Genomic DNA, 26,775 nt, shown 5'->3' with positions numbered 1-26,775 from the left:
TTCTTAAGCTGTTCCCTGTGAGTGCTCGGAGGCGTAGGAAGAGTAACGCTGCCTTCACACAAAGTAGTAGTCCGTCTCTGGCTTCTCATAAATCTGCAGCTCTGTGGGTGTGTTGCGTTGAACATAATTCACACTAATTTACAGACAGGACTCTGGATTGAACTGTTTTCTGACACAGCTTACTATGCAGGACACTTTTCATTTCCTGTTGCACCGTTCGTTTCCAGAGTGCAGAATAGCTTTGTTTTCTGTCTGTTTTAACACATTATGCGTTTTTGAAAGAGTTGTTAAACAGTGATGCCGGTATAGCGGTCCTGTATCTGGGCTGGAGACAATCCCTCACTCCGGTTGTGGAGCGGAGGAGTAAAAAACTCAGTTTCTGTGGGAATCAAAGGACAAAAATGCCCCAAGAAATCTCAGGATGCGCCTAATACTGTTATTGAGTGGCAAAAATGAACTACTTGTATTATATGATCTACTTAGAATGTTTGTTATCCTGTATTTTTACTTTTAACTATCATACATTGTTGGATTTCTAGACTCACATATCCAGATGTGCACACACAACTATGGTTGGGTACCGAAACTCGGCGCCAATATGGCACCGGTTCCTATACGTCCGGTACCTACCGGACCGAAACGCAACGCAGATTTCGGTGCTTCCTTTCGGTGCCTGAGCCGATTGAAATACTTTTTTACACTACTCTGATGACTCCGTCCTGGCAGCAGGACTCGGCCCTCCGCTCTTCACTCATAGTATTATTACAACGGGGTACTTAACGCTGTCGCTCAAAAGCCCAACAACACAGGCACGAGAAAGTTTCTTCTTCTCCTCCTTTGAGGTGTAGTGGCGGATGGCAAGCGACGAATTGGCGCATTACCGCCACCAACTGGTAAAATAAAATAAGTCATGAGACGTGTCGTATTTTGCCAGAGAAGGAAAATATGCTCATATTTCTGCAAAATAATTGCTGAAGTTTGAAGCTGTAGTGTGTGTACAGAGTGTGTGTGTTTTGTATTTATTTATATTTATTTAAGTATGCTGTAAACTGTTAACAGTTAATATATTGTTCATAGTTAAAAAGTTTGAAGCTGTAGTTTGAAGCCAAGTGTTTTGTATTTATTTATATTTGTAGTATACTTTAAACAGTTAATATATTGTTCAATTTGAAGAAAAAAGTATCGGTTCAGGCACCGTTTAGGCACCGGTATCATTTTAAAAGTATCGTTTTAGCACCGGTATCGGAAAAAACCCAAACGATACCCAACCCTACACACAACAGTATGCTTTTTTTATTTACTCGTGTGTGCACAGGGTGGAGATTACTGTATGCATTTTAATCTTTGCTCATTTCACATTAAAAACAGTAGAGCTGCAACGTAATGAATCGACTAATTGATTAAAATAAATTGTCAACTAACTCGATTGTAAACGTGATTGCGTCCGTCATGAGTGGCATCTCAGAACTTGATTCCTCTTCCTCCTTCTCATCATCATCACAGCAAATGGTGATGAGCCTGCGGGTGTCGGAGCTGCAGGTGCTGCTGGGATACGCCGGGCGCAACAAGCACGGACGAAAGCACGAGCTGCTGACCAAGGCGCTGCATCTGCTGAAGGCCGGCTGCAGCCCCGCCGTGCACATGAAGGTCAAAGAGCTCTACCGACGACGCTTCCCCGCCAAAATGGTTTCCCACTCAGAGCTGGCCATGGCCGGGCCACACCACCCGGCCACGGCTGGCATGGTCGGGGGAGGGGGCGCCGCACTGCCCACCGGCCTGACGCAGCTGGCGTACGAGGGCCACGCCGGTCACGGTGGAGCCCCGTCGCCCGCCGCCTTACTGCCCCTCTCGCTGCTCGGCCCCGGGAAGCACGAGTTAACCGGGCTGACGCACCACCTGTCCGGCTCGGCCACGCTGCACCCGGTCCACCCGGACGTCAAGCTGCAGAGGCTGCCCTTCTACGACATGCTGGACGAGCTCATCAGGCCAACCAGTCTAGGTGAGGGCACGCGTGAGTGGGTGTTGAGTGAGAGGTGGATATAAAGGGAATGATGCATTTCATCACTATGTATGCACGTTATATTTGCACTATATATCATAACACTGCAGGGTAGAATGAATGAGTGTACACGTTGAATGGAGAGACAGATTAGCGTTTGGTATTGCGTCAAACCTGGTTTCAGAAAAATGTGTATGACTGAGATATGTTTGTTTTGTGTAGCTTCACTAAGCCAGAATTCACATGGCTGCTTCAATTCAATTTATTTTTGTATTGCCCAAAATCACAAATTACAAATTTTCCTCCAGAGGGCTTTACAATATGTACACATTTGAAATCCTCTTGTCCCGTAACGCTCACATCGGAGGAGAAAAGAGGAAGAGACCTGTGGGAGAGCAACAGAGGAGGGATCCCTCTCCCAGGATGGACAGAAGTGCAATAGATGTCATGTGTAGAACAGGACAAGTGAATTACAACACATTCAATGTAATTACAGCACATTTAATGTATGACAGAACCACGGCAGGAGGCAAGACCTGGTCCAGGTATAATGACAATCACAATCAGAACTGTTTATTGCCAATGTATCTAGCATACAAGGAATTTGTCACGGCAGGTGGTGCATAACATTAGAAAATACAATGAACAATAAACAACAATCAACAGTGCAAGAAATAGAAACATATAAAAATGTACAGTAGAATATAAAAGAATATAAAATAAAGTGCACAACAAACAGATAACAGGACTGTAAACAAGTGTAATACAAAAGTGTGTTTAAATATGAAGTGATGGGGGAGCAGTAGGGAGGGAAGGAAATTGTCCTGGGGATGACAGTCAGTGGGGGACCCGGGCTCTGTTAATGAGCCCGACTGCCGACGGGAAGAAACTGTTCATGTGTCGTGAGGTCATGGTCCTGATGGACCTCAGCCTCCTGCCAGATGGAAGGGGCGCGAACAGTTTGTGTCCAGGGTGAGAGGGGTCGGCTACAATCTTTCTTGCTCGCTTCAGGGTCCTTGAAGCGAACAAGTCCTGGAGGGACGGCAGATTGCAGCCGATCACCCTCTCAGCAGAGCGAATGATGCGCTGCAGTCTGCCCTTGTCCTTGGCGGTGGCTGCAGCGAACCAGACCGTGATGGAGGAGCAGAGGATGGACACGTACAGCTGGGAGAGCTTATCATGCAGCAGAGACGGGATGATGGTGTTGAAGGCAGAGCTGAAGTCCACAAACAGGATCCTGGCGTAGGTTCCTCGGGAGTCCAGATGCTGGAGGATGAAGTGGAGGGCCATGTTGACTGCGTCATCTACAGATCTGTTGGCTCTGTAGGCAAACTGCAGGGGGTCCAGGAGTGGGTCGGTGAGGGTTTTTAGGTGGGACAGGACAAGGCGTTCAAAGGACTTCATGACCGCAGAGGTCAGGGCAACGGGCCTGTAGTCGTTAAGTCCTGTGATCCTTGGTTTTTTGGGGACAGGATGGTGATGGTGGAGGCCTTGAAGCAGGCTGGTACATGGCATGTCTCCAAGGAGGTGTTAAAGATGTCTGTGAACACCGGAGACAGCTGATCAGCACAATGCTTCAGGGTGGAGGGGGTTCTGTTTTTTAAAAAGCCTGTTGACGTCACTCTCCAGAATAGAGAGAGTCGTCACTGGGGAGGGGGGTGGGGGGGACACTGGGATGGGTGGTACAGAGGCATGAGCCCCTGCTGGGCTGGGGGAGGGGGGACTGATGGTCTGGGGCTGGTTGATGGGGCCGTGGGGGATGGAGTCAGGACCGACCCATTGTCTTTCAAAGCGACAGTAGAACTCATTCAGCTCGTCTGCCAGGAGGAGGTCGTTCATGGAGTGGGGGGTCTTAGGCTTGTAATTGGTGATCTGTCTGAGACCTCTCCAGACAGAAGCAGAGTCACTTGCTGAGAGCTGGTGTTGTAGTTTCTCAGAGTACAGACTTTAGCATTCCTCACCGCCTTGCTGAACGTGTATTTTGACTCTTTGTACATAACCCGGATACACAGGAACCTGTGAGGCAAGGCAAGTTTATTTGTATGGCACATTTCAACAACAAGGTAATTCAAAGTGCTTCACATAAAACCATTAAAAGCATCAAAACATAAGGCAAAAGAAAAGGAGATTTAAAAACAATTAAAGAAACGGTGTAAGAAATAAAATTCAGTAGTAAAATGCAGAAATGCAGGAAATTGATTAATATATTAATTGAATGTGGTTCAATTAAAGGCAGCAGCAAACAGAAGTATCTATACGTTATCAATACCCTGCAGTCATATATTTTTATATATTTATATAAAAACGTGGGTCAGTTTAAACTGTTCATAATTACAATCATGTATCATTCTCTGGTCCATATGCGGCTACGAACAGCCAAAGATCAGTGTTCAATCAGTGATCCCTTTTAATTCAACCACAACATGATGTTCTGGTGTGTGTTGAAGAAAAGCCTCAAAACAAAGACAGAAATGCTAGCTTCCAAATACACACACGTTCTCACACGCACACACACACACACACGCGCGCTCAAGCACACCACGGCACCTGTCAAAGACCAAAGGAGCAGTAACACTAAAGTTAAAATATCAACTCCTTTTCCCAAACCTGCTCACCCTGTTTCAGTCTGGAGCCTAATAATGAACTTCGTTTCTTTTCTTTTTCTTTAAATACAAGGGCTAGTGTACTGAATGCACAGAAAGTGAGGCGAGAAAGCACAGAGACTCTGGTGAAGAAGCAGGTCAATAATGTGCATTAATGGTATCGGTAATATGAAATAGTAATGTGAGTAATAATAAAAGTGATATTGGCAGTTGGAGTCAGCAGGGCCTTGGTAGGAGGAAGGACCAGGGTCCAGATGAAACCATGCTCCTTGGAAACCTGTGAAATGACAAATGACAAACTCTGTGTAGAAATGCAAGAAACACTATAAAACGGAAGGTTGCAGACACCGATATATTTACGGTAACTGAGACGTAACATTTTACTGCACGTCATCCCTCTCTCTCCATGTTTCCTGTCTGTATCTTCGCCGTCGGACTGAAAATGCCGAACAAATAATCTGCAAGGTTGTGGATATTTATGTCAGTGTGACATTCCCATAATAATCATGGCAGCAGTCACAGAAAACATTGACATTTGTGTTTCCGCTGTGGCGGAGAGGCTCCCTGCCAGTGCTGCTGTTGTGCTGCCTGCTAATGCGTTGACACGGCACCAAAAATGTTCCTGCAAAAAATATCATTTGCAGATTCCCCACGAGAGTTCAGAGTAGACAGAGGCCACTGTTGGTTCATAAGAGGTGTCAGTGAAAATATGTATCAATAAAGGATGAAGAGTTTCCTTCTCAGATTCTACCTCTACGACCTCTTCTACGACCGGTACTTATCTGATAGTGGTTGTACTTGCTCAGCTGTATATTTCTACTCATGAGCAAGAGAGTCTGAGTTTAGTTTATTGGATTGATATGTGACTCATACATTTGATCCCAGTCTCTTCCACACAGTGAGGCTTACAGCCTATAAATTAAACACTGGCATCGGATCGGTACTCTGTATCGACCGACACACAAAGCCCAGGTATCGGGACTCGGTGTCGATATCAGTGTCGGTATCAGGACTGAAAAAGACGGGTCGTTGTCCCTAGATTAGTCAAAAGCTTGAAACCAACATGAAACAATTAATCATATATTTAGTTTTCATTTTTTTGTGGATACACAGCTGTAGTGAGTCCACAAATTGAGAGGATCCTTAATAAGTTAAAAATAAATATTTTAAATTGGATTTAATCTCAGATAAAATAACTAAAACTGTTCCAACTTTTGCAAAAAACAGTTTGTTCATTCAAGACTTCATTACTTTAATGAGTACAAATATCAAGAATCTTATATCCAGTCTGCCCTTTAGTTCACTACTTATTAAGAGACTTCTGATCTTTGTCTCGGTCAGATTTCATATTATATTAAGTGTGCATCCAGCACCCAGACTGCATTTAGCATAATAACAATCTTTGGGCTAAGGGATGTATTGCAAATATATGGAAATGTCTAGATTTTCCAAGATTAGCATTTTAATGGAGTAAGAGACCATCTCATGATTAATTTGCCTGCAGATGCATGTGCAAACACAGCGCCTGCAGCTCTGTCATCACACCATCTTTCTCCTCTTCCCTCGGCCTCTCTCACTCCATCCATTTCCTGAACATGTCCCATCCCTCTCGGCCTCCTCTCTCCTCTCTCCCCCCGCCCCCCCCCCACTCTGTCTTCCATTCTCACTCTGTCTCTGTGGCCATCATCGGTTAAAATTTGCATGCAAAGTGATGAATTCATATAGACGTGCACTTGTGCCCGCAGAACACACCCTCCCTTCATTTGAATCTGAATCGCACATTCACATCATTCTCTCTCTCACACACACGCACACACACACACACACACACACACACACACACACACACACACATGCACGCTCTCTCCCTTCCCCCACTTGTTCTCTTGGTTTGCTAGATTTCTTCTTTTTTTTTGCTGGTGACAGCTGATTTTGTTGGCCATGAATGTGCTCAACCAGGATTCCGACAGGCTTTTTACAAGTGCAGTGAAAGGAAAGATTATGACTTGTTTGGTGCATCCTTGCATCTAAAATTGGAATGAATAAATCGGAGTAAGTCTTTTTCCACAGCTCAACTGCAGGTTATTTGTAAAATTCAGAAAATAGTTTTCGTTGTCGATACACAACCAATTTGGCATACGAGTAAAAAAAGACACAAATAACTAAGGAAACGGCAAATATACAGTGCAGCACAGCACAACGGTTAGTTCATGCCAGACGCATATCATCCCCGTATTTAATTGTTTATAGATGGGGATAGTTTCAGAGCATCTCTCCTGGAAGACATGCATGTTGTTGCTCTCGTCTGTCCACAGCAAAAGTGATAGACTTCATTATTTTAAGAATTACATAAGAGAGTTATATAAACAAGTGAGATGTAAGTGTAGTGTAAAAGTGTTGAGTGTATTTAAATAAGAACCGAGAAGGGATGTGCAGGGGAGTGACCGGTAGGGAACTGTCCTGGGGATGACAGAGTCAGTGGGGCTCTGTTAATGAGCCCGACTGCGGATGGAAAGAAGCTGTTCGTGTGTCGTGAGGTCTTGGTCCTGATGGACCGCAGCCAGATGGAAGGAGCACGAACAGTTCTTGTCCAGGGTGAGAGGCAAATTCATCCCTTCCGCTGAGATATAAGGATTTCTGCGCGTTAGTTCTGACCTTTTGTTTCTCCAACATGCATATTCCTCTCTTGTCGGCTTGCAGGCAGTAATTTGTTTTTGACTTTTTGGACAATCTGTACTATTTTAGGACTTCCCAAGCCCCTACATTCTAGAGCTTTTTAGTAGAAGAAGCTGTGGGTTTGTTGGTTTCTGTGCATTTCCCAACACTTCACGCAGTAAGTAGTGTATGGACGTCTACTATATAGGACAACAATGTAAGGTGTAATGTAGCTTGATTTAAGAAAAGCCTTGTACAGTATTGCCCATTTGAACTCTCTCACTGTGATACCTCTTCAAGCTGCAGCAGCACGTATCATTAATGACCTTAAAAACATAACCCGAGTCCTCATAGAAGCCTCGTTTCTTTAGTGCATGTGATCGTACTTATTATCCCTCGCACACCCCCCCTCCCTCATCTCTCCCCTCCCTCTCCGCTGAGTCTTCTCAGTTTGGGGGATGCAGGTGAGTCGGGCCTCTGTTCATCCCTGGTCCAGCACCAGCTATTCCTTTATCACCATGGCGACCCCACTGGTTGAACTCTCCATCATTACCTCGTCCTCGGCGGAGAACGAGGCCTCTGTGCTCATTATGGAGATCATTGTGGTGCACATGCATTATACATGATTTAATCACCATATCTTCAGGAATCGGATGCAGGCCCCTTTTTGCATTTGATGAGCGTTTCGTGCATAATAGCTTGTTACATGAGAAGATCGCTGTGATATTCATACAATGGAGGAAAAATCGTGTGGTTTGAAAAAAAAAAGGAAAATGTCTCATCAAGTGTTTGGAACAAAGATGAGTCGTCGCTCCATGATTTTATCTTTGAAATAATCTTCACGTCTGGGTTTAATTGTTAATAAAGAAATGTCCCGCCCGTTTAGGCAAAGTAGTAGGTCACTAAAGGAAGCTATCTTCAGCTCTATATACAGTTTGGTGCCATCTGTCGGTTCCGCTGTGAACACAGTGACATATTAACTCATCATACCTGATACGAGCGTCACACTGACAAAACAGATTGCCTAATTTGTCCTAAACATGTTACCACTTCTGGGCACAGCTTTGCATCCTTTGATGTACTGTTGACGCAGTTTTTGAACATTCACACGACAATGCTCAACAGTTCTTGAGTGATTGAGAAAAGGTCTCCTGAGCTCATATATTAAGGAGCCATCTCACTCTGTTGTGGATCCAGTTTTCTCACCTGCCACCCGACATTTGCTAGCAGACACGCAAAACGGCTACTTGTTCAGGTACCAGTCATCAAACAGGGTAAATATAAACGTTTTTGAAATGAACACATGAATTGGTACACTTCCTGTGATTGGTTCGAGTGGTGTTCGCACCAGAAATGAACCGCTCTGGACGTCACTCGACAGCGGAACGAGACGACCCCCTCAAGGCGGCCCAGACAGCGGTTGTTTGATCCGCACCAGAGTTTGAGTCCGTCGTTCACACCAACCCAAACAAACCCAATCCAGCGTTCATGTAACCGACCGAACCAACTCAACGAGGCTGACGTGAACGCGCTCTAAAATCTTTCTATCCCAGACAAAGCACGATGCGTCGTATTCTATCTGAAGTAAAAAAAGAAAATGAGAGGAAGAGAACTGGGCCTTTATGTAAGAGCTGCCAGTAGAGACGAGCCTTTACCTCTAATTAAATATATGTAGTTGTATTTGTCGAAGGACCCTCTCTGTTTTCTGATCTGCTCTCCTTCGCTGTGCTAATTGGCTCGTTCTGCTGTTTCACATAGAAACCCTTTCAGTGGTTCAGACGCAGTGAATCCTTCAGAGTGTGTTATTAGATTAATTCATAGATCTAATCAACCCCATCCAAGAGTAACTAGGCAACATCCCAATCATTAACAAAGACTTTAGTTTTTATCATTGTGGGACACCAGATTAGACTCATCCAGACGCTGCTCTCTTCATGACGGCAGTTATCCTCTCTGCTGGAGTGTCCTTGAGCAAGCACACTGAGCCAGGTTGCTCTGTACCTCTTGTTTTTCCCTTGGATCTGCAAGCGAATACGTGTCACACATAAAGTGCATTCACGTACGTCTCCTGCGTGAATCAGTAAAAATATAATATCGCATACATGATCAGCTTAAGCACCTCGACATCGAAGCACGAGCTGGGATTTACCCGCTCTCGCGCTGACCGCCGCGTGATCCCGTGCAAAAAATCTTTATCTCTCTGTAAACAACTCTGCCTTCTCACAACAAATGAACATCAACAAAGGAGCTCTGGCTGCTCTGAACTATAAACACGCTGCACAAAATGGCCTCCCTCTCTCAGAGCGTGTACGACCGGCATTGTTTTCCTCTAAGTCGGCGCATCATCGTCCGTCTGATTAGACGGACCCGAGCCCTGATTGTAACTCTAAACAGTTCTCGCTCATTTTATCTGATCTCCAACATAAGCAACGTCGTTTCCTTCCATTTAACCTCACTGTTACTGTGCTCCATGAAGTAATGACAGGGGCATGGCGTTTACCGCATGAAGCCGAGCTCTAAAGACATTGTGAAATGCCTGCTATAGTGTATATACATTGATAGGGATAGCAGGGTTCAACTGCCAGGCCGAGAAAATGTAATTCCAGCCTCAGCAGTCCTGCAAGCACACTGGAATGCCTTAATGAGCGCTGTCACTATATAACTGCACGCCCTTATGCATATAATAAGATAATTGCTGCTGTTAGGGGGGAGGGGACGTAACACTTCTGGAAAATGTTCTTTTGACATTGTGTGTGTGGGTGTAATATGCAGATCTGGCCTTTTTGTTTTCAGATCCTTTTGAGATTGTAGTTTTGAGTTTGAGTGACACTGAAAGGATTTGTGTCGTTGTTCTGACCGTGAATGTTGCTGTATGTTGGGTTTTTACGTGTGTGTGTGTGTGTGTGTGTGTGTGTGTGTGTGTGTGTGTGTGTGTGTGTGTGTATGTGTGTGCGCCTGTGGTGCACTAAACAGAGAAAAAGTAGCAGAGCCACTAACAAGTTAATAAACTCCAGCTGGGCTTTGTTGTGCTGAAGACGGGCTTCAGGGCTGAGCACATTCTCTGTAGCTTAGCTCACACATCTTCTCTTCAAACCAGGACTAAACCAGCACCGAGGGCTTTCGAGGTTTCCACTGACTGTCGGGTCACAGTCAGCATTGACAGAATATTCATGTTCATCATTAATCCGAGCTGGAACATAAATCTAGTTTGGACATAAATGTGCCGGGTGCAAAGTCTTGTTATATTTCTCTGGTTTGTAAATGACAAGCGTTTCGTTCCCTTCCTCCCAGTGTGACTAGTAATGGTAGTCTTCTGCATGGGGAAGTACTGCGATCTTTTACTGCAGTAAAAGTACTAATACCACACTGTGAAAACAGTCAATTGCAAGTAAAAGTACAAACATTACTTAAGTTTAAATGTATAAGCAATGTTTGCATATTTACTTAAAGTATGAATAGTAAAAGTACAATTGATGTTTTAAATTTGGATAAATATTACAGTATGTTGCACTTTACTGCTGTAGATGTTTATGGTTGTGCTAATTTTAACTTCTTTATATGCAGTTGGGTAGTTTAATCTACAGCAATTCATCATGTTCTATAAGATCATCGTGCTGAGAACCACAAATCTCTAAAAAGTCCACTTTTCACGAGCTCATAGAAACAGTTGTCAGCTTGGTGACGATGCATTTTCCAGCTCAACTTCAAATAGTTTATCCATCTTTAAAAGTCGGATCATTTTCTCAAGTACAAGTGAAATAAAATAGAAACACAGTACTCGTGTAAAGTACTAGTACCTCAAATTTCTACGTGATTAAATGGACTTTCAGCAAATCTTTGAAGGTTTGCAAATGTGCCTCAATTTCACTTTGTCAAACGTTCACTCTGATGACATGTGAGCTAAACACTAATGTAGCAGCCCTGCAATAACTCCATGAAGGTTGTAATGTTCAGTCTTTGTCAAACAGCTTTAGAAAGTTGTTTATTCTACCATATGGTACTTTTAGATGCTGTAGTTCGCGAGGCTGTACTGACGGGTGTTTCTATTATTTTGTCCACCCTATTTATATCAGTGAGGGTAGATTAGATATTAGAAACACGAACCCGAATACACTTCACCAACACTACAGACTACAGCTTCAACTAGCCGTTATTTTCTGTAATTGAGAAACTATAAGAGACCTCTCAGACGATAGTTTCATACAGCAAACCTAATAACATGGCAGCTGACTATGTTTTGTGTCCTCCCTGGTTAATTTCCCTCTTCACTGTAAACATCAACCCATTGGAGATAATTTTCCCATCTGTCACTCTGCCCACCACCATCTGTCTCTCCATCACATACATTTTACATTGTTAACCGAAGTCTTATGCAGCTTGATGGCTGGTACAGCAGACAGCGGGGGACACAGACTGTGTCCCATGAAGGACGGAGAGTCTGCAGGTTCCCATGTCATACAGTATGCTCTCTTACGTCACGTTTGACATTACTCCAGATGGTTAAAGCACAAACATCTCAACGCTTGGATTGATTTCAAAAGTCGATGTCAAGCACACGGTCCATCACGAATTCATTCATGTTCGTTATTTACACGTCAAGTCTATTCTCTTCAAGACGACTAAAGAAGACTTTTATGAGCTCGGTAATATCCAGCTGTGGTGTTGAGCGGGAACAAACTCTTGTGTGAGATTTCCACCGACAGAAGCTCAGATTTGTTTGTTGTAATGACGCTCGTGTCTCATAATGAATGTCCCAGTGAAACGTTCACGTTCTAATAAGCAGCACTAACAGAACTACGATTACATGCAGGGACAGAAACGGGCTCAATAACAGTAATTACAATTCTGTTTATAGCATCATCCTATTTGTGTCTTCTTCTTTCAGCAAAGTTAAGCAGAGACTTTATTCATTGAAAGCGTATTCTGTATTTGATGTCAACTAACTCTTTATAATGACGCTTCTTTCCTCAACTACAGAGTTTCTGCCTCGACTAAACGTGATAAAAATCAAATGTAGCATCCTGCATGTCCGTCTTGTGTTCTACTTATCAAATGATCCAAAGTCAAACATGCGTTCATCGCTTGGTTTATATTTTCACCGATATCCATGTTTTCATATTTGATAAGACTGCAGCTTCTGTCAGGGTTTCTTTCCTCAGAGAAGAAAGACTGAGACAAAGCACATCAGAATAAGATCATTCATGTTGAAGCCTGTTTTTATTCACGTAACCTTTGGTTTGCACCAGCAGGAGACAGATGTGATGATAGATTTCGGTTTCACGTGTCAGTGGAGTCATTTTTAAATGTTAGTTCTGAAACTCTCCATCATTTCTCAGTTAATCTACCTCACACAGACACAACACACCAAATGTGTTCCTCCATATGACAGTATTTTCAGTTTTTACTAAGGCTGGTTATGGTTTCATATTCTTTGATACTGATGCAGTTCCTATACCATAATTATAGTTTTTAACAAACCTTACGCTGAGGAATGTATTTTTGACTTAACATAAGAAGCCAAACTCCTCAAATTTAAAATCATAGTTTGACATTTTAGGAAATATTCTTGTTTACTTTCTTGCTGCAAGTTCTCTGCGCCAAATATGAAGCTGTAGCAAGCAGTCTGTTAGCTTAGCATAATGACTTCAAAAGGGGAAACAATTCCTCAAGAAATGGTCCCCGGTGAAATTGCAACTTGTCGTCACTTTGGTTGTCGTGCGGATTAAACAAACAAGATCTAATGTGCTCATTAATCAGCTTTAGAGAAGCTGGTAAGCTGATTTTGTTACCGTTTGGACAGAGCCAGACGAGCTGTTTCCAGTCTTTATGCTAAGCTAAGCTAACCGGCTGCCGGCTATGGCTTCATATTTAACTGCAAGAAAGCAACAAAAAAAGCACATTTACCAAAATGTCTGTTCCTTTAAATGTTGTCAAGCATCATCAGCCATACGAGAGCTTTGCTTGAAAACGATAGAAGATACATTTGGCAAAAGGTTGATTTAACTCAGACAATGCCTGATCATGGATATGTATAATCTGAGCGTTTCTCAGCAATTCACACTTCAATAGATCAGTACCAGACAAGTGTTACAGTCTGACATCAAGCCTCAGTTTTAATATCACAATGTGTCCGAAAAATAGAAACACTGTGTATGCATCTTAAATCACCGGCGGTAGAGAAGCCACTGTGGGAGTTTGTGTGTGTGCGTCGGGGTAAAAGTAAGTTTGTGTGTTAGAGAGAGAGCGAGAGAGGAAGACATCCATCAAAGCTCATTTCAACCCTTCTCATATCTCTCCCAACCACACACATTGAAACACCAGGAAAAAAACCCCGCTGCCAGAGAGAGAGTGAGTTATAGAGCGATGGAGAGATGATGGGGGAGAGTGAGAGAAAGGGAGAGAGGACAGAGTGAGAGAGCACTTTCTATTTATAGCCCGTGTGCCCGGAGAGGAGGAACACTGTAGTTCGAAAGCACACTTGGTGCGTATGATTTTGTTCTGCAGTACACAGGCTGCTGCTCCTAAGATGCAGGAACAGAAAGAAGGTGTATCATTAAAAATAAAACATGCCATAGAAATGATATACCATGTTGGTGGTAAGAATGTGTCATAATCACTGTGAAAATGAAAGGCTGTTTGAAAGAAGGAGCATGATTGGTCCAGTCATCGTCCACTTCGTTGTTCCCTCCATGGAGAGAAATGACCGACCTGTGATTGTCCTGCTGGGTGTGTGTTATTGTCATGCGTGCACACCGATACTCTGCATGCGTTTTTAACTGCCACTCACCGACATTTTAAGTAATTAAAGCAGCAATCATGATTCAATTCGGTAACTTATCTTCCCCCTCACTCTACGCAGCCTTCAGGCCAAAAGGTTCCCGCTGAGATTCAGCCTGTCACTCAAGATACGACAGGCACACACACAAAAGGAGTTCATTTCTAAAACATAAAAATAAAGAAAAGGTTCCACTGGTCTGTAATGCTAACTCACCGCTGTACGCAGCACTCTTGTGGTGAATGCTACAAGCTTTTGCAGTTGGTTTCCCTTTTGCAAACAACGAAGCCGTTTCCTGCAGGGACTGAGTTTAGACATCTGTCTCTGTTGGAATAAAAAAAAGGATTTTATTGATCATTATGAGGGAAAGTTAAGCCCATGAAATTGGGTTGGGTTGAGTTCTTACGTAAATCTGCAGAACTGTCTGTTCTGTCTACCGTTACTGTGTGAACCGATAATGTCCTGTTAAACTGTTGTTTCAAGGTTCATCAGGATTTGTTCTATCAAAAAAAAACAGTACTTCCAGAAATAGTTGCGGCTCATAACTCGTTCTTCTATTTGTGTACAGATTACACAAACGGTGAACAACGTGTTAATGATTGAGCTCCAGCAGTGTGTGTATTTCATTACCTTTGGACAGAGCCAAGCTAGCTGTTTCCCCCTGATTCCAGTCTTTTATGCTAAGCTAAGCTAATCGCCTCCCACCTTTAGCTCATCCTGAGCACAGACACGGGAGTGGTTTCGATCTTTTCATCCAACTCTCGGACAGAACTAGCATATTTCCAAAAATGTTGAATTCTTCCTTTACAGTCCAACACAAAACACACTCATAGCTCCGTGTTTCATGCTAACCTCTTTCTAGCACCTACACACACACTTTTCTTTGCCAACTTTCTCTCTTTAATGGAGGCTGGGTTAGTAGCACCAGTTATTTCCAGCACCTCTCCGTGGGCCTATAAATAGAGTGCACACACACACACACACATTTTCTTCCTCTTCTTCACCTTCGTGTGAGGCAGTCTGGTTTTGACGTCCAGGTGTTCTTTTGCTCATTTCATGCCAACAAGATCTAACCAATAATGTTAATTATACAGGATACACTTGACACACACTTCTTCTCTCTTTGTTTTATGCTCGTCTGTAGATCAAAACAGTCGTTTGCTGTACTTTACTGTAACGCTAGGTCTTATTTATCTCACTGTCTTGGTGTCACTGGCGTTTGTTCGCTGTTTGAAACTTGGTGCATGCACGCGACTTTGCTGGTTACTATAAATGTCTCCCCTTCCTCTCTCTCTCCCTGCCTCTGCAGCCTCAGACAACAGCCAGCGATTTCAGGAGACGTGTTTCGCCTTTGCGTTAACGCCACAACAAGTCCAGCAGATCAGCAGCTCGATGTAAGAGGAACACCGCCCTCTCAGCGCAGGATGCTGCTCATGAATAATTCATAGATGTGCATCCTTTCCACAGCTATGGGGTGATAAATTTGTTTCTGTGCTCAAAGGGACATCTCGGGGACCAAATGTGATTTCTCAGTTCAAGTCCAGTTGCGGTTTTGCCTGTCGGAGACCAGCTGTCCTCAGGAAGACCATTTCCCACCCAATCTGTGTGTGAAAGTCAACGGGAAGCCATGTAACCTGCCGGTAAAGGGCTCCACATTAATCAGATGCACGTCGCGTCTTTTTGTGAAACTGGATCTGAAGAGTTCAACCTTTTCTGCCTCGTCCCTCGTGTCATTTGAATTTGAATTTAACTTTGTAATATTCACAACGAAAAGGCTAATTTCCGTTCCTTTCCCCCTCTGATATTCATGTCGGACATCTAGGGTTATCTTCCTCCAACCAAAAACGGCGTAGAGCCCAAGCGGCCCAGCCGGCCCATCAACATTACCTCACTGGTCAGATTGTCCACCACAGTCCCCAATACCATTGTGGTGTCGTGGACCTCTGAGATCGGAAGGGTAAGAACCAAAGTGTCACAGTTTCTAACAAGGGGCTCTTTGGTCATCAATGTTTTGATCAGTAATAAAGTCATCAAGTGATGTTACCAAACATTTGCTGATGAAAGCCTCTCAAATGCTTTCGTGTCCTTCTAAACTGATTATGTTTACGGAGACAGAATAGATTTGTAAATATCACATCAGGCTTTGGTGAGTTATGATGGCTCTGATATATTGTTTGTCATATAAGATTTAATGTTTAACGAATTATTAATTGCACAAATATTTATTTGCAGCCCAGTTTATCATCTTTAATCAAACCTATCCAATTATGGGAGACAATAATTAATATATGACTGACTTTCATGCACATTTCTGTCTGCACTTACTCATGTTTATATAATATTTTTGAAAATCATTGTTAAAATTAATATGCCAATTTATACAACAAGTGGCTGCAAATGTTTTGATCCCATCTTGAGTTGTTGTGTTTAAATGGATGAGACCGACACACCGACGCCACCACCACAACAAGAACGTTTTACAAACGTGACGGAACAGAAAACTGTTTAGTTTGAAATGAATGTAGACTTAAAGCCGACTTACATTTTTTACAACATCACTGCCTACAATACGAGTGTGTGTGAGAAGCAGTTTGAAGTGGGGTTCTTACAGCCCAAACGGCATTAAAGGAAAACATTAAATGCATACGATGCAGGACACTGGAAGCAGACGTCCCCTGACTGCTGCTACCAGAACACAGACCGGTGCACCACCTGCAGCATCACACACAGCAGCTGAAAGCCAACCCCAGATTCACTCTTGTTTTGCAGCGAGCTTTTTTCCGCTTGGCGTTACACTTTCCTATATCTTTGTGTTTTGGGGATCGTTTCCACTATTTTTGTAGTTTCCTCTTGGATGCGTGCTTGTGCATGCATGGGGGCTACACACCCAGTGCCCAAAACGTCCCAAACACGGCAACATAAGAAGTAAATACAGGCAGAGGGCAGATACAGACACCGCCACGCACTTGTAGTGGGTCATAAGTGAAGATCGAGAGGGATTCTTTTTGTATGACGTTTTTTGTGTTTTTTTAGAACAAATACTGGATGGTAACCAAAACGTCAGGGAAAGTCCAAACATATCACCCTGTATGGTCAAAATACAGGCTGAGTGAAGGCGGATTACAGTAAATAACAAAATCACCTTATTTAGACCAAATCAATCTGTTCATTTGACTTTTAAAAAGTATATTTTATACAGTGTAGTGTACATGATCTCATATGCCGAGTTATATTTAGTTGAGTGACCGTAGAGGGCAGTAAAGAAAACATCTCACAACAGAAGTACATACTGGCCTCAGATTCTTCCTTCCCTCGCTGCGTCTTCACACATGGCTGAACACACATTTGCCTCAGAGTGGTAAGATTGACTGAACATGATAATTACATTATATTTCAACATATTGCCTGCTGAAGTTTCCTTGAATAACACTGTTCAAGGACATTCTCTGCAACTGGCCCAGAACTTCACAAAAACAGTCACCAGGTGAGATTCAAAGTATCTGTTTGCACATTACTGATTGTTGTACGTATTCACGTGTGTCCACAGAGCTACTCCATGGCAGTGTACTTGGTGAAGCAGCAGTCGTCCACAGTGTTGTTACAGAGACTACGAGCAAAAGGCATCAGAAACCCGGACCACTCCAGAGCTCTCAGTAAGCACGGGCCACCTCTGAGAACCACTGATCCAGTATGCCGGATCAATATCAGGGCCGATATTGACATTATGTATAAGCACATTAAATACAGTTTCAGTACAAAATTCAGTGTTTCTACTGTAACTTATTTTTCAAGCCCATTTCTGGCCCCGATGAGTTTCACACAGTGATGTATACACATTTAAAATGTGGGGAGAAAGAGAGCACTGATGTTACTGTGTCTGTGTTTACGGCTTTATGAATCCTACTCGCATATTAGCTGGCCTATGTATGTACGGTTAAGGACAGTGTGGTGCAAATATGCATTCTTTTTTTTTTTTTCATTAAGTGTATATTGAATGCATCACTTGTCTTATGTGCATGTGTTTTCCACTGTACGGGAAGTGATATAAGAAGATTCCGTCAGCCTCACACAGCATGAGGAGCTCTTACACACTTACGTGAAACACTTAAAGAAGTTGCAGTCTGAATTGAGAAACTGAGCATGTCTCCTGTTTGTTTCTCACTCGTGTGTGTGTGTTTTTTACTTCTCTTCTGCAGTCAAAGAGAAGCTAACAGCAGACCCAGACAGTGAAATAGCCACGACCAGCCTTCGAGTGTCGCTGCTGTGCCCGGTAAACAGCCTGCTCTTTATGAATTCGAGCCAGTGTTTAGAGATTCAGTCATGCCAAGACGTGTCCGGCCATTCTTTCCTTTGCATGTGCCTCAACGTGCCCACATGCCCTTTACTTCGGGTTGTGTACACGATCTATCAAATTGTCTTCTCAACCCCTGTCGTGCACCTTTTCCATGTGGGTTTGGCATGTTTGTAACATTTACGCATCCCGTACGCCCTTCATCCTCACTGTGTGTGTGTGTCCCCTCTTCATGCCCTGAATACATGTGTGTGTGTGTGTGTGTGTGTACAGCTGGGGAAGATGCGGCTGATGATCCCATGCCGGGCGCTGACGTGCTCCCACCTGCAGTGCTTTGACGCCACACTGTACATCCAGATGAACGAGAAGAAGCCCACCTGGGTGTGTCCTGTCTGTGACAAGAAGGCCCCCTATGAGCACCTCATCATCGACGGGTAAGACGACCTGTCAGGAAATGCTGCACAGGGTGTATGATGGGTTCAATTGTAAGCTTTAGAGGTGCTGGTAAGACAGTGCCAGGCTCGATATTCACGTGAGAATGGAGTCAATCTTCTCGGTTAACCTTCAGCATAAAACTTAGAAGCTTGCGTCCCAAAATATTAGAACTCTTCCTTTGACTTTGTTGTCATGTCTTCGAACCAGAAAAGAAGGAACAAATCAGTCAAATGTTTTTGCACATCCCACCCTCTTTGTTTCTTTATTTCAAAAACAAGTTTTTGGCCAATAAGACAATTTCACCCAAATGTCGAATGATCAAATGATGAAGTGACATTTTGGATGTGAACTTTAACACTTAGCGGAGGCATACCACCGCAAGGCGGTAACTCAAATTATTTTTCTTTGCTCTTCCTTTGTTTATTGTTATGCACCAAAACATCAAGGAACAGTCGCAATAAACAGGATTCAGATTCTGAAATTAGCTGTTGAGCGTAAAAGTTTATTCTTGACTTTGGAAACAGTAATGATGTTCGACTCCCAACTCTAAACTAACACCTGTCTTTTACTTTTAATGCAGATCAACTTTTACTCATATTGACTCATACTTTTACTACTGCGTTTACTCATGACTAAAGTCTCCACAGAGTTCAAATTTTGTGTTTTTTGAGTTTCACAGGATCGGCTGATCAACTTGTTTGTATGATTCATTGACATCATAATGTGAGGCCTTTCAAAGGGCTGAAGATCCCTCTCATGAGCATCCTGTAGGCTTGAAGGCGGCTCTGAAACGTGTGTAGCTTTCCTCTTTATGGAGGACAGCAGCTACACGTACAGTCAGTTTGGAAACTTATTCGTTATAGCTTTTCAAAGCACCCTTACAGCAGAATCCATTTTTCTGTAGTTGATGTTCAGTATGTTCAAAACACTCACTCACTGACGATAATATAAGAAGATTGAGGTATTCACTGAATCACAGTGTTCACGTAAGCCTGTTGAGAGTAGATTTCTAGTCTTTAGAAGTCTACGGCCTTTTCCACTACACTCACACATTTTTTTTATCAAAAGCTGTGTGTGTGTGTGTGTGTGTGTGTGTGTGTGTGTGTGTGTGTGTGTGTGTGTGTGTGTGTGTGTGTGTGTGTGTGTGTGTGTGTGTGTGTGTGTGTGTGTGTGTGTGTGTGTGTGTGTGTGTGTGTGTGTCCATTTTCTTGGGATGGATTCGTCTGTGACGTGTTTGTTTCTTCTCAGGCTTTTCGTGGAGATCCTCAACAGCTGCATGGACTGTGATGAGATCCAGTTTAAGGAGGATGGCAGCTGGGCCCCCATGAGGTCCAAGAGGGAAGTGCAAGAGGTCTCCTCTGCTTCCTATAACGGACTGGATGGTGAGACATGTTATGAGGGGTGGGAGGGTAGGAAGCAGAAAGGCTGCGTCTATATGAAGGCAGCGAGAGAAGCTTAGAAGTAATTAAAATAGGACTACAGAGACTTTGTTCATGCGTTGTCCGTTTTAATTTGTTGAGGTATCCACATTGATGCTACTGAGCAAAGTGCTTGTCTCCTTGGTAACAAACATGCTGTATCTCATATGAGAGAAAGGGCAAATTTGTATGTGTGCATTTTAGCACACGCACGGTATTCAGCATCGCTTTGATTTTTACTCTGCAGCCTCAGAAACACCAACTGATATGTTGTCGCTGCTCTGCAGGTTCGTGCCGGACGTCTGCAGGTGTAGCAGTTGCGTACTCTCCGTTGCGTTGTGTTTAATTCAGGACACGATATATTTTGATGGCTCCAACCAGACGTTTATTCATCGGACAGAATATAGCTGGTAAAAGACAGAACAGCTTTAGTGACTCTCATAGACAACGTTGTGGTCACAAGCTCCGGAACACTGTGAAATTAAAAGGGACAAATACTTAAGCTAACTGTGGTTAGCATGTTACTCATGCTAAATGCTAAATGCTAAATCAGTTAAAACCATTTGCTCTCAAAATTATAAATTAAAACAATTATACCAACAAAAAGGGACTTCTAGATATCTCTATATATATCTCTCGATATATATATATATATATATGTATATGTATATATATATATATATATATATATATATATATATATATATATATATGTATATATATATATGTATATATATATATATATGTATATATATATATATATATATATATATATATATGTATATATATATATATATGTATATATATATATATATATATATATATATATATGTATATATATATATATATATATATATATATATATATATATATATGTATATATATATATATATATGTATATATATATATATATATATGTATATATATATATATATATGTATATATATATATATATATATATATGTATATATATATATATATGTATATATATATATATATATATGTATATATATATATATATATGTATATATATATATATAAATATATATATATGTACATCAGACATCGAATGAGATGTTTCACAACGGAGCTTGTCACAGGTCAACCTACCATGAAAACAGCTTCAGACTAGTTCATGAAAGCTGGGCGCACCACTAGAGTCTGCAAGCAGCCAGCAGAGGGCGCTGTTACACACAACCCACTTGTCTCCATGGGGAACTAATGATACGTTGTAAATGATATTTAAACAAGGAAATAATATGAAAATGATAAGGATTAGCAATAACTTAAATAATATAGTAATACTAGCAACCAATGGCCAGGATGGCAAGTGGAATCATTAACTCTGTTACACAGGCTCAGATCAGCTGAGCTGCTCGTCGTCCAGCCACGGTGGCAGCGACAGCAGCAATAGCAAGAAGGTGGAGGTGATCGACTTGACGCTGGACAGCTCCTCAGACGACGAAGGACAGGATTCGCCTCCGCCGCCTCTGCAGCCGCCGCCGCTGCCTCCTCTGCCTCCTCTGCCCCAAAGAGCGTGTCCCTCTATGTCACCGACCTCGCCGCCCATCGTCAACAAAGGGTCAGACACACAAACCCACCCGAGACCGTCTGATTTCATCTCCACATTCTGTCTTGTCTTTCATTAAATGTGGGCACGGGGCTCCTTTTAGCTGCTCAGACGGCTAGTTAGTTATGTGTCTCGATGTTAAATGATTCATGAGTTTTGCACTCGACACGCACGTTTCTTTTACCATTTCACATCTACAGCGCTCACCGAAGAAAGCAGAGAGTGCTGACTGAGAAAGACTGAACTCCTTTAAATTGGATGTATAGATCTAGAAAATGGGTTTGAAAATTGTTTGTTTTTTTGCACACGTATATACAATCTCAAGACAGTGTAATGTTTGACTGTTCTCTCAGGATCAGGGCGGATTGGTAACTCAGCTAACAAACAGACTTGATAGAGATGTGGAACGGGGGGAGCTATTTCCATCTGGCCTAAATGTTAGAAAATGGTTCATTTGAGTAGAAGGTTCAAGCTTGTGCACATAAATATCAGCGGGTCTAACGTAAACTTCCATCATCGTCACGTCATCTGGCTGAGTCCTGTGATTCTATGTTAAAGGCAGAATGAGCAGGATTTTCCTAAAATAAATGTTGAGATTTAAAAGTGATCCGTCTCATTGGTCACTTATGACCCACTGGATGTGTGTGACGGTGTGCACGGAGACCCTGCCCTCTGCCTGTATTTTCTTTTTTCTTGTCATTTTGCCTCGTTTGGGACATTGCTGGGGGTCAACCTTGTAGCGGCCAGGTGTCGGATCGTAAGCACATTTGGCGCGCACCCTAACCGTGTGACGCTGAGCGGGGAGTTAGCGCCAACCTCGATCGTTGCGTTTACAACCCGCAACCGACAAATCCTCGCGCTGCCTTCAAACAACACCGGGGATATTGTTGCAAGAAAGGCTCTCTGAAACACTTAACAGCTACGTTTTAAGACAAATTCATTATGTGCATCTGTGTTAGAACGTGTGCTGCTTCATTTGACTTTAATGAATCCTGTCGTTCAGAGGTTTGTGTTTCGAGGTCAGAGGAGACAGCACGCCCCTGTGACTTACCAAATGAATAGGACATGAAATAAAAGCCTAATTATAGATGAAGCGTCCTCTTTAACTGCTCGTCTCTGAACCTCTTCCTTTGTGTCTGCCTTCAGAGTGTTGAACCTGCACCACCAGGCCTCTCCTGTGAGCCGCACACCCAGCATGCCAGCCGTGGACACCAGCTACATCCCTCCTGTCCCCCCACTCATCCAGGACTACAGACCCTACTACCACACACCCAACAACCTGTCGGGTAAAGACACACGACCGCGGCCTGGAGATGATTTAATACCTTTAAACACATAATAAGTCCATATTAACATCTTTACAATAATAGTATGCAGCCAAGCCAACTCTCCTCATCCCGAATTCTATATATACAGTGATGACATTATTATTGAATGTACTGATATAGCCATAAGAATTAGTGACTTCATAAAGAGTCGAAACAAGCAGATACACAATATGTAATAAAGTCATAGAGTGTGAAAGAGGTGTTTTCTAATCTAAATGACTGTATTAATGATCTCCTGGAGATATTTAACAGGAAAACCAAAAGTTTAAGATGTCAAAGGGACTTTTGTTCTTATTATTTAGTTTTCTATAAAAGGTCTAATGCCCTTAACTTTAAAACACATTGTGTATTTGCGTCTGTGATACAGATTTTGTGTCGATATTCTCCATTGACTCGTCCTGTGCTTGATTTCCAGAGTTGAACTTCTTCGCTTTTCTTCAAGGCGACAATCATCAGGTACGGCAACAGTTTAGTTTTCAGTGAAGTCCTTGAAGCCTGTGACCGTGGTTCATTTTACAATAATAATAATCCCTCATGCAGAGTCAAATACTAAACACACATGTGTGTTAAAATGCTGTTTGAGCAAAGTCCTCCATTCTGGAGGGTCCAACCCGGCTCTATCGGCCCCTCTGCAGCTGCAGCCTCGAGCGGCCTCTCTCCGTCTGAATACGGCTGAGTCAGCCAAAACATGCATTGTAAATAACATCATAACATGCTTTGCACTCATATTTGGGGATGCCGTTTCCGCTGTCCGTAACGTAACTAGTTTGCGATACAAGCGAAGAGAACAAGAACTAAAGTAGCACTCTGTAGTTCCTCTTTGCCTCCGACGATCGTCACTGAATGCAGAAAGAACAGATTTTACAGCGGAGACACAGAGAACATCAGCTTTTTCCCTGTCAACACCGTCCTCGTGTTGGCAGTGGAATAGTTTTGTTTCCAGCTGATTGAACAAATCTTCGACAAAGTAATTCTCCATACAGCATCAGTTTTACCTCCTCTCTTGTGTTTCTGCCGCATCAGCATTACAACATGGTGATGGCAGCCGCGGCCGCCGCTTCAGCCTCAGACGACCACGAGCTGCTTCTCAACCGCTTCCTGCCCTACAGCACCTCCTCCTCCTCCTCCCAGCTGTTCCTCGACCACTCGGGAGCCTCCTCGGCCGCTTCGCTGACGGCGCCGACCAACGGGGCGAGCAACTCGGGCAGCAGCAGCAGCCTGGTGTCGTCCAGCAGCCTCCGCGACACTCACTCCACACACTCGTCCTCGCACTCCTCGCACTCCTCACACACACACCCCGGGGTGGTGGCCAGCCGGAGCAGCGCCGAAGCAGCGGTGGCAGCTATTTACGGCGGGATACCCGACGTTATATCGTTGGACTGACTCGAGAAGGGTCAAGACTACACTTTGGGTCCAACTGCGATCCAGTGACAGACTCTTTGACTGCAGGGTAACGTCTTGATCCAGAAACTAGACTGGCCCCCAAGTCCTCTAACTTAGAACGATTGTGGAGTCGTAATGACGAGACCGCCCCAAGAAGAGCACGAATAATAGTAGTGGGTTCAGGCCTGACCTGAGAACAGTACAGAGCCATCACTTCGAGGGGTCAGTGGTGGACATTCTGTTTGTACACTGACTTCAGATCAGAAACCTGTCCAGCATGTGAACCCGCGGTGACTGCGATACTGGTACCAACCCGGCACGAACAGCAAAGACGTGAGCATAAAACACAAAGGAGGAAGGCTCTTTTTTTTACAAGAAGTGGCACCGTGTACAGAGAACAAAATATATTTTCCTCTTTTACTTTTGTATGTCGAATCGGGACATTTTCAGTGAGCTGCTTCAATCGCTGTTTGTAAGTGGAGGACTGAGGTTGTTTCTCACACAAGCTTAAACATATGCCTCTTGTTTCTCTTCTCTTTTATTCTGCTTACATGCCGTTTGATTTGCATCTCTACAATATATACTTCAATTCTTTCTCTTTCTCACATGCTCGAGTTCATTTTTAAATTCATGATGTATTATTTCTCTGTCCAATGACAAGAACACTGAATTTACAGTTTATTCATGTACTAATAATTTTATTATGCTTTTAAGTTATGTATATTTAAACAGTTATAAATATATATATATATATGCAGTTTATATATATATGCATTCCCTTCTACCTTCAGGTTAATGCTGTGGGGAGTGTGTCGGTGGAAATGAGCCATTTCTGGTTCTTCATTCTCCTCACAGAGACTCTGCCGGCGTACAGCATTTAGAAATGGAGACTTTTAGACTATTTATCGCTGCCAATTTACAGTTCTGAGCTGGAAGAGTTTGTTTTTGTTTCCTTCTTCTTTTTTTTTTGCACAATGCCAAAAATAAGATACGGTACCTTTGAAAAGTCACACAATAATCAGAGTGTAGTTGAATCTGTGTGCCACAGTGTTTCCACTTCTTCCATTTCAGCTGGTCGTCATTCAGACTCTTCAAATTTCCTTCAGTTTCACCATTTTCTTGCTCGACAAAGGGAAACCGCGATGGCGATGTAGGAGAGAGCACGGCATGTGACCAAGTTTAAACTAGTGCCTGTTTGTGTGCATGTTTTTACAGCGTGTTTGGGGTGTTTGAGTGGTCAAACTCAAAGGGATGTCTGAAACGGTCACCCTCTGTTGAAGACTTGACTTGTGATCGATGTCTTTGACGGCGTAGAGGTTATCTCGGGAGTTTATCTTTGGGGAACCTGCTTGTGGAAAAGCATGGAAGGAGTGTGAAAGAGGGAGATCTCTGCATGCCAACTTGGACTGGGCACAAAGCCAGCTAGTTTAAAAAAACAACACATGACCCGTCTGTAATTCAACAAACCCTGAGAGTTCGTCGGTGTGCGATGCACAGGAGTCCCGCGAGTCTGCTGAAAACGCAGACATCGCTCATGAATGTATCGTAGAATTTTAAGAGTGGACATTTTGTTTCAGTTATTAATAGAGGGTGTAGCGGTCATATTACCAGTGACATACAGTCGACTTGGTACCCCCCCCCCCCCCCTCCCTCCCTCCTCCCTCCTGTCTGGGTGTCCTTGAAACTTTCCCGTCCTTCCAGTTCCTCCTCAATTATCCACTCCCAGACGTCCGAGGCAGTTCAGTTCACTTTAAAGTCTAATTATCTCCACCACCATGAGATAATCGCCTCCGACAGCATCACCTGACATCCTGTCCTGTCCTTCAACTGGGAGACTCACCCAAAATGACCCCCACACCCCCCTCCCTCCCTCCCTCCCTCGCTCTCTCTTGACATCTTTTATTTAATTTCTTTTTCCTGGGAACCAACCTCCGGCTCTCACACTGAACCAGAGACAGTCTTGTGTATTTCCTATGTTGTGCAGTATTTTATTTATTTTGTATTCTTATTTCTATATATTATATTTTTACAAATCGTTATTCATTTCCATGGATGAGCATGTTAGTCACAGTCACTCGGGAGCTGTTGAGTTTTATTTAATATGTATTTTATTATTTTTGTTTGTCGGTACGGTGTAGTTATTCGTCGTAGAAAGGCCTGTTGTGTATTTTCTTGGGAGCTGACATGCGTAACATATAATAAGGACACAAAGCACATGTTTATCATGCATGACTCATGATGATGTCATTATGAATTAGCTAGAATCCAGTTACATACAAAAATAGCAGTATTGACATAGAAATATGAAGCTGTTTTTT

At 43.0% G+C, this 26,775-nt stretch overlaps 1 protein-coding gene across 1 annotated transcript; it reads left to right on the top strand.

Annotated features, from left to right (window-relative positions):
- Nucleotides 1-1,506: 1,506 nt before the first annotated feature.
- On the top strand, nt 1,507-24,975 carry LOC306788090 (E3 SUMO-protein ligase PIAS1-like; the record flags this gene model as incomplete). The annotated part of the gene is made up of 13 exons (XM_079283431.1): nt 1,507-1,999; nt 15,342-15,426; nt 15,534-15,672; nt 15,855-15,989; nt 17,580-17,685; nt 18,229-18,302; nt 18,597-18,757; nt 20,007-20,140; nt 20,464-20,484; nt 21,533-21,758; nt 22,893-23,032; nt 23,490-23,530; nt 24,098-24,975. The coding sequence occupies 13 exons, from the start codon at nt 1,507-1,509 to the stop codon at nt 24,455-24,457; spliced, it is 2,115 nt and encodes a 704-aa protein (XP_079139557.1). The 3' UTR covers nt 24,458-24,975.
- Between the last annotated feature and the right edge of the window lie 1,800 nt (nt 24,976-26,775).

The sequence above is a fragment of the Melanostigma gelatinosum genome (assembly GCF_949748355.1).
Source record: "Melanostigma gelatinosum genome assembly, chromosome: 2".
Classification (NCBI taxonomy): Eukaryota; Metazoa; Chordata; class Actinopteri; order Perciformes; family Zoarcidae; genus Melanostigma; species Melanostigma gelatinosum.
Note: the sequence above shows the minus strand (reverse complement) of the source record. Positions and strands in the feature narration are given on the sequence as shown.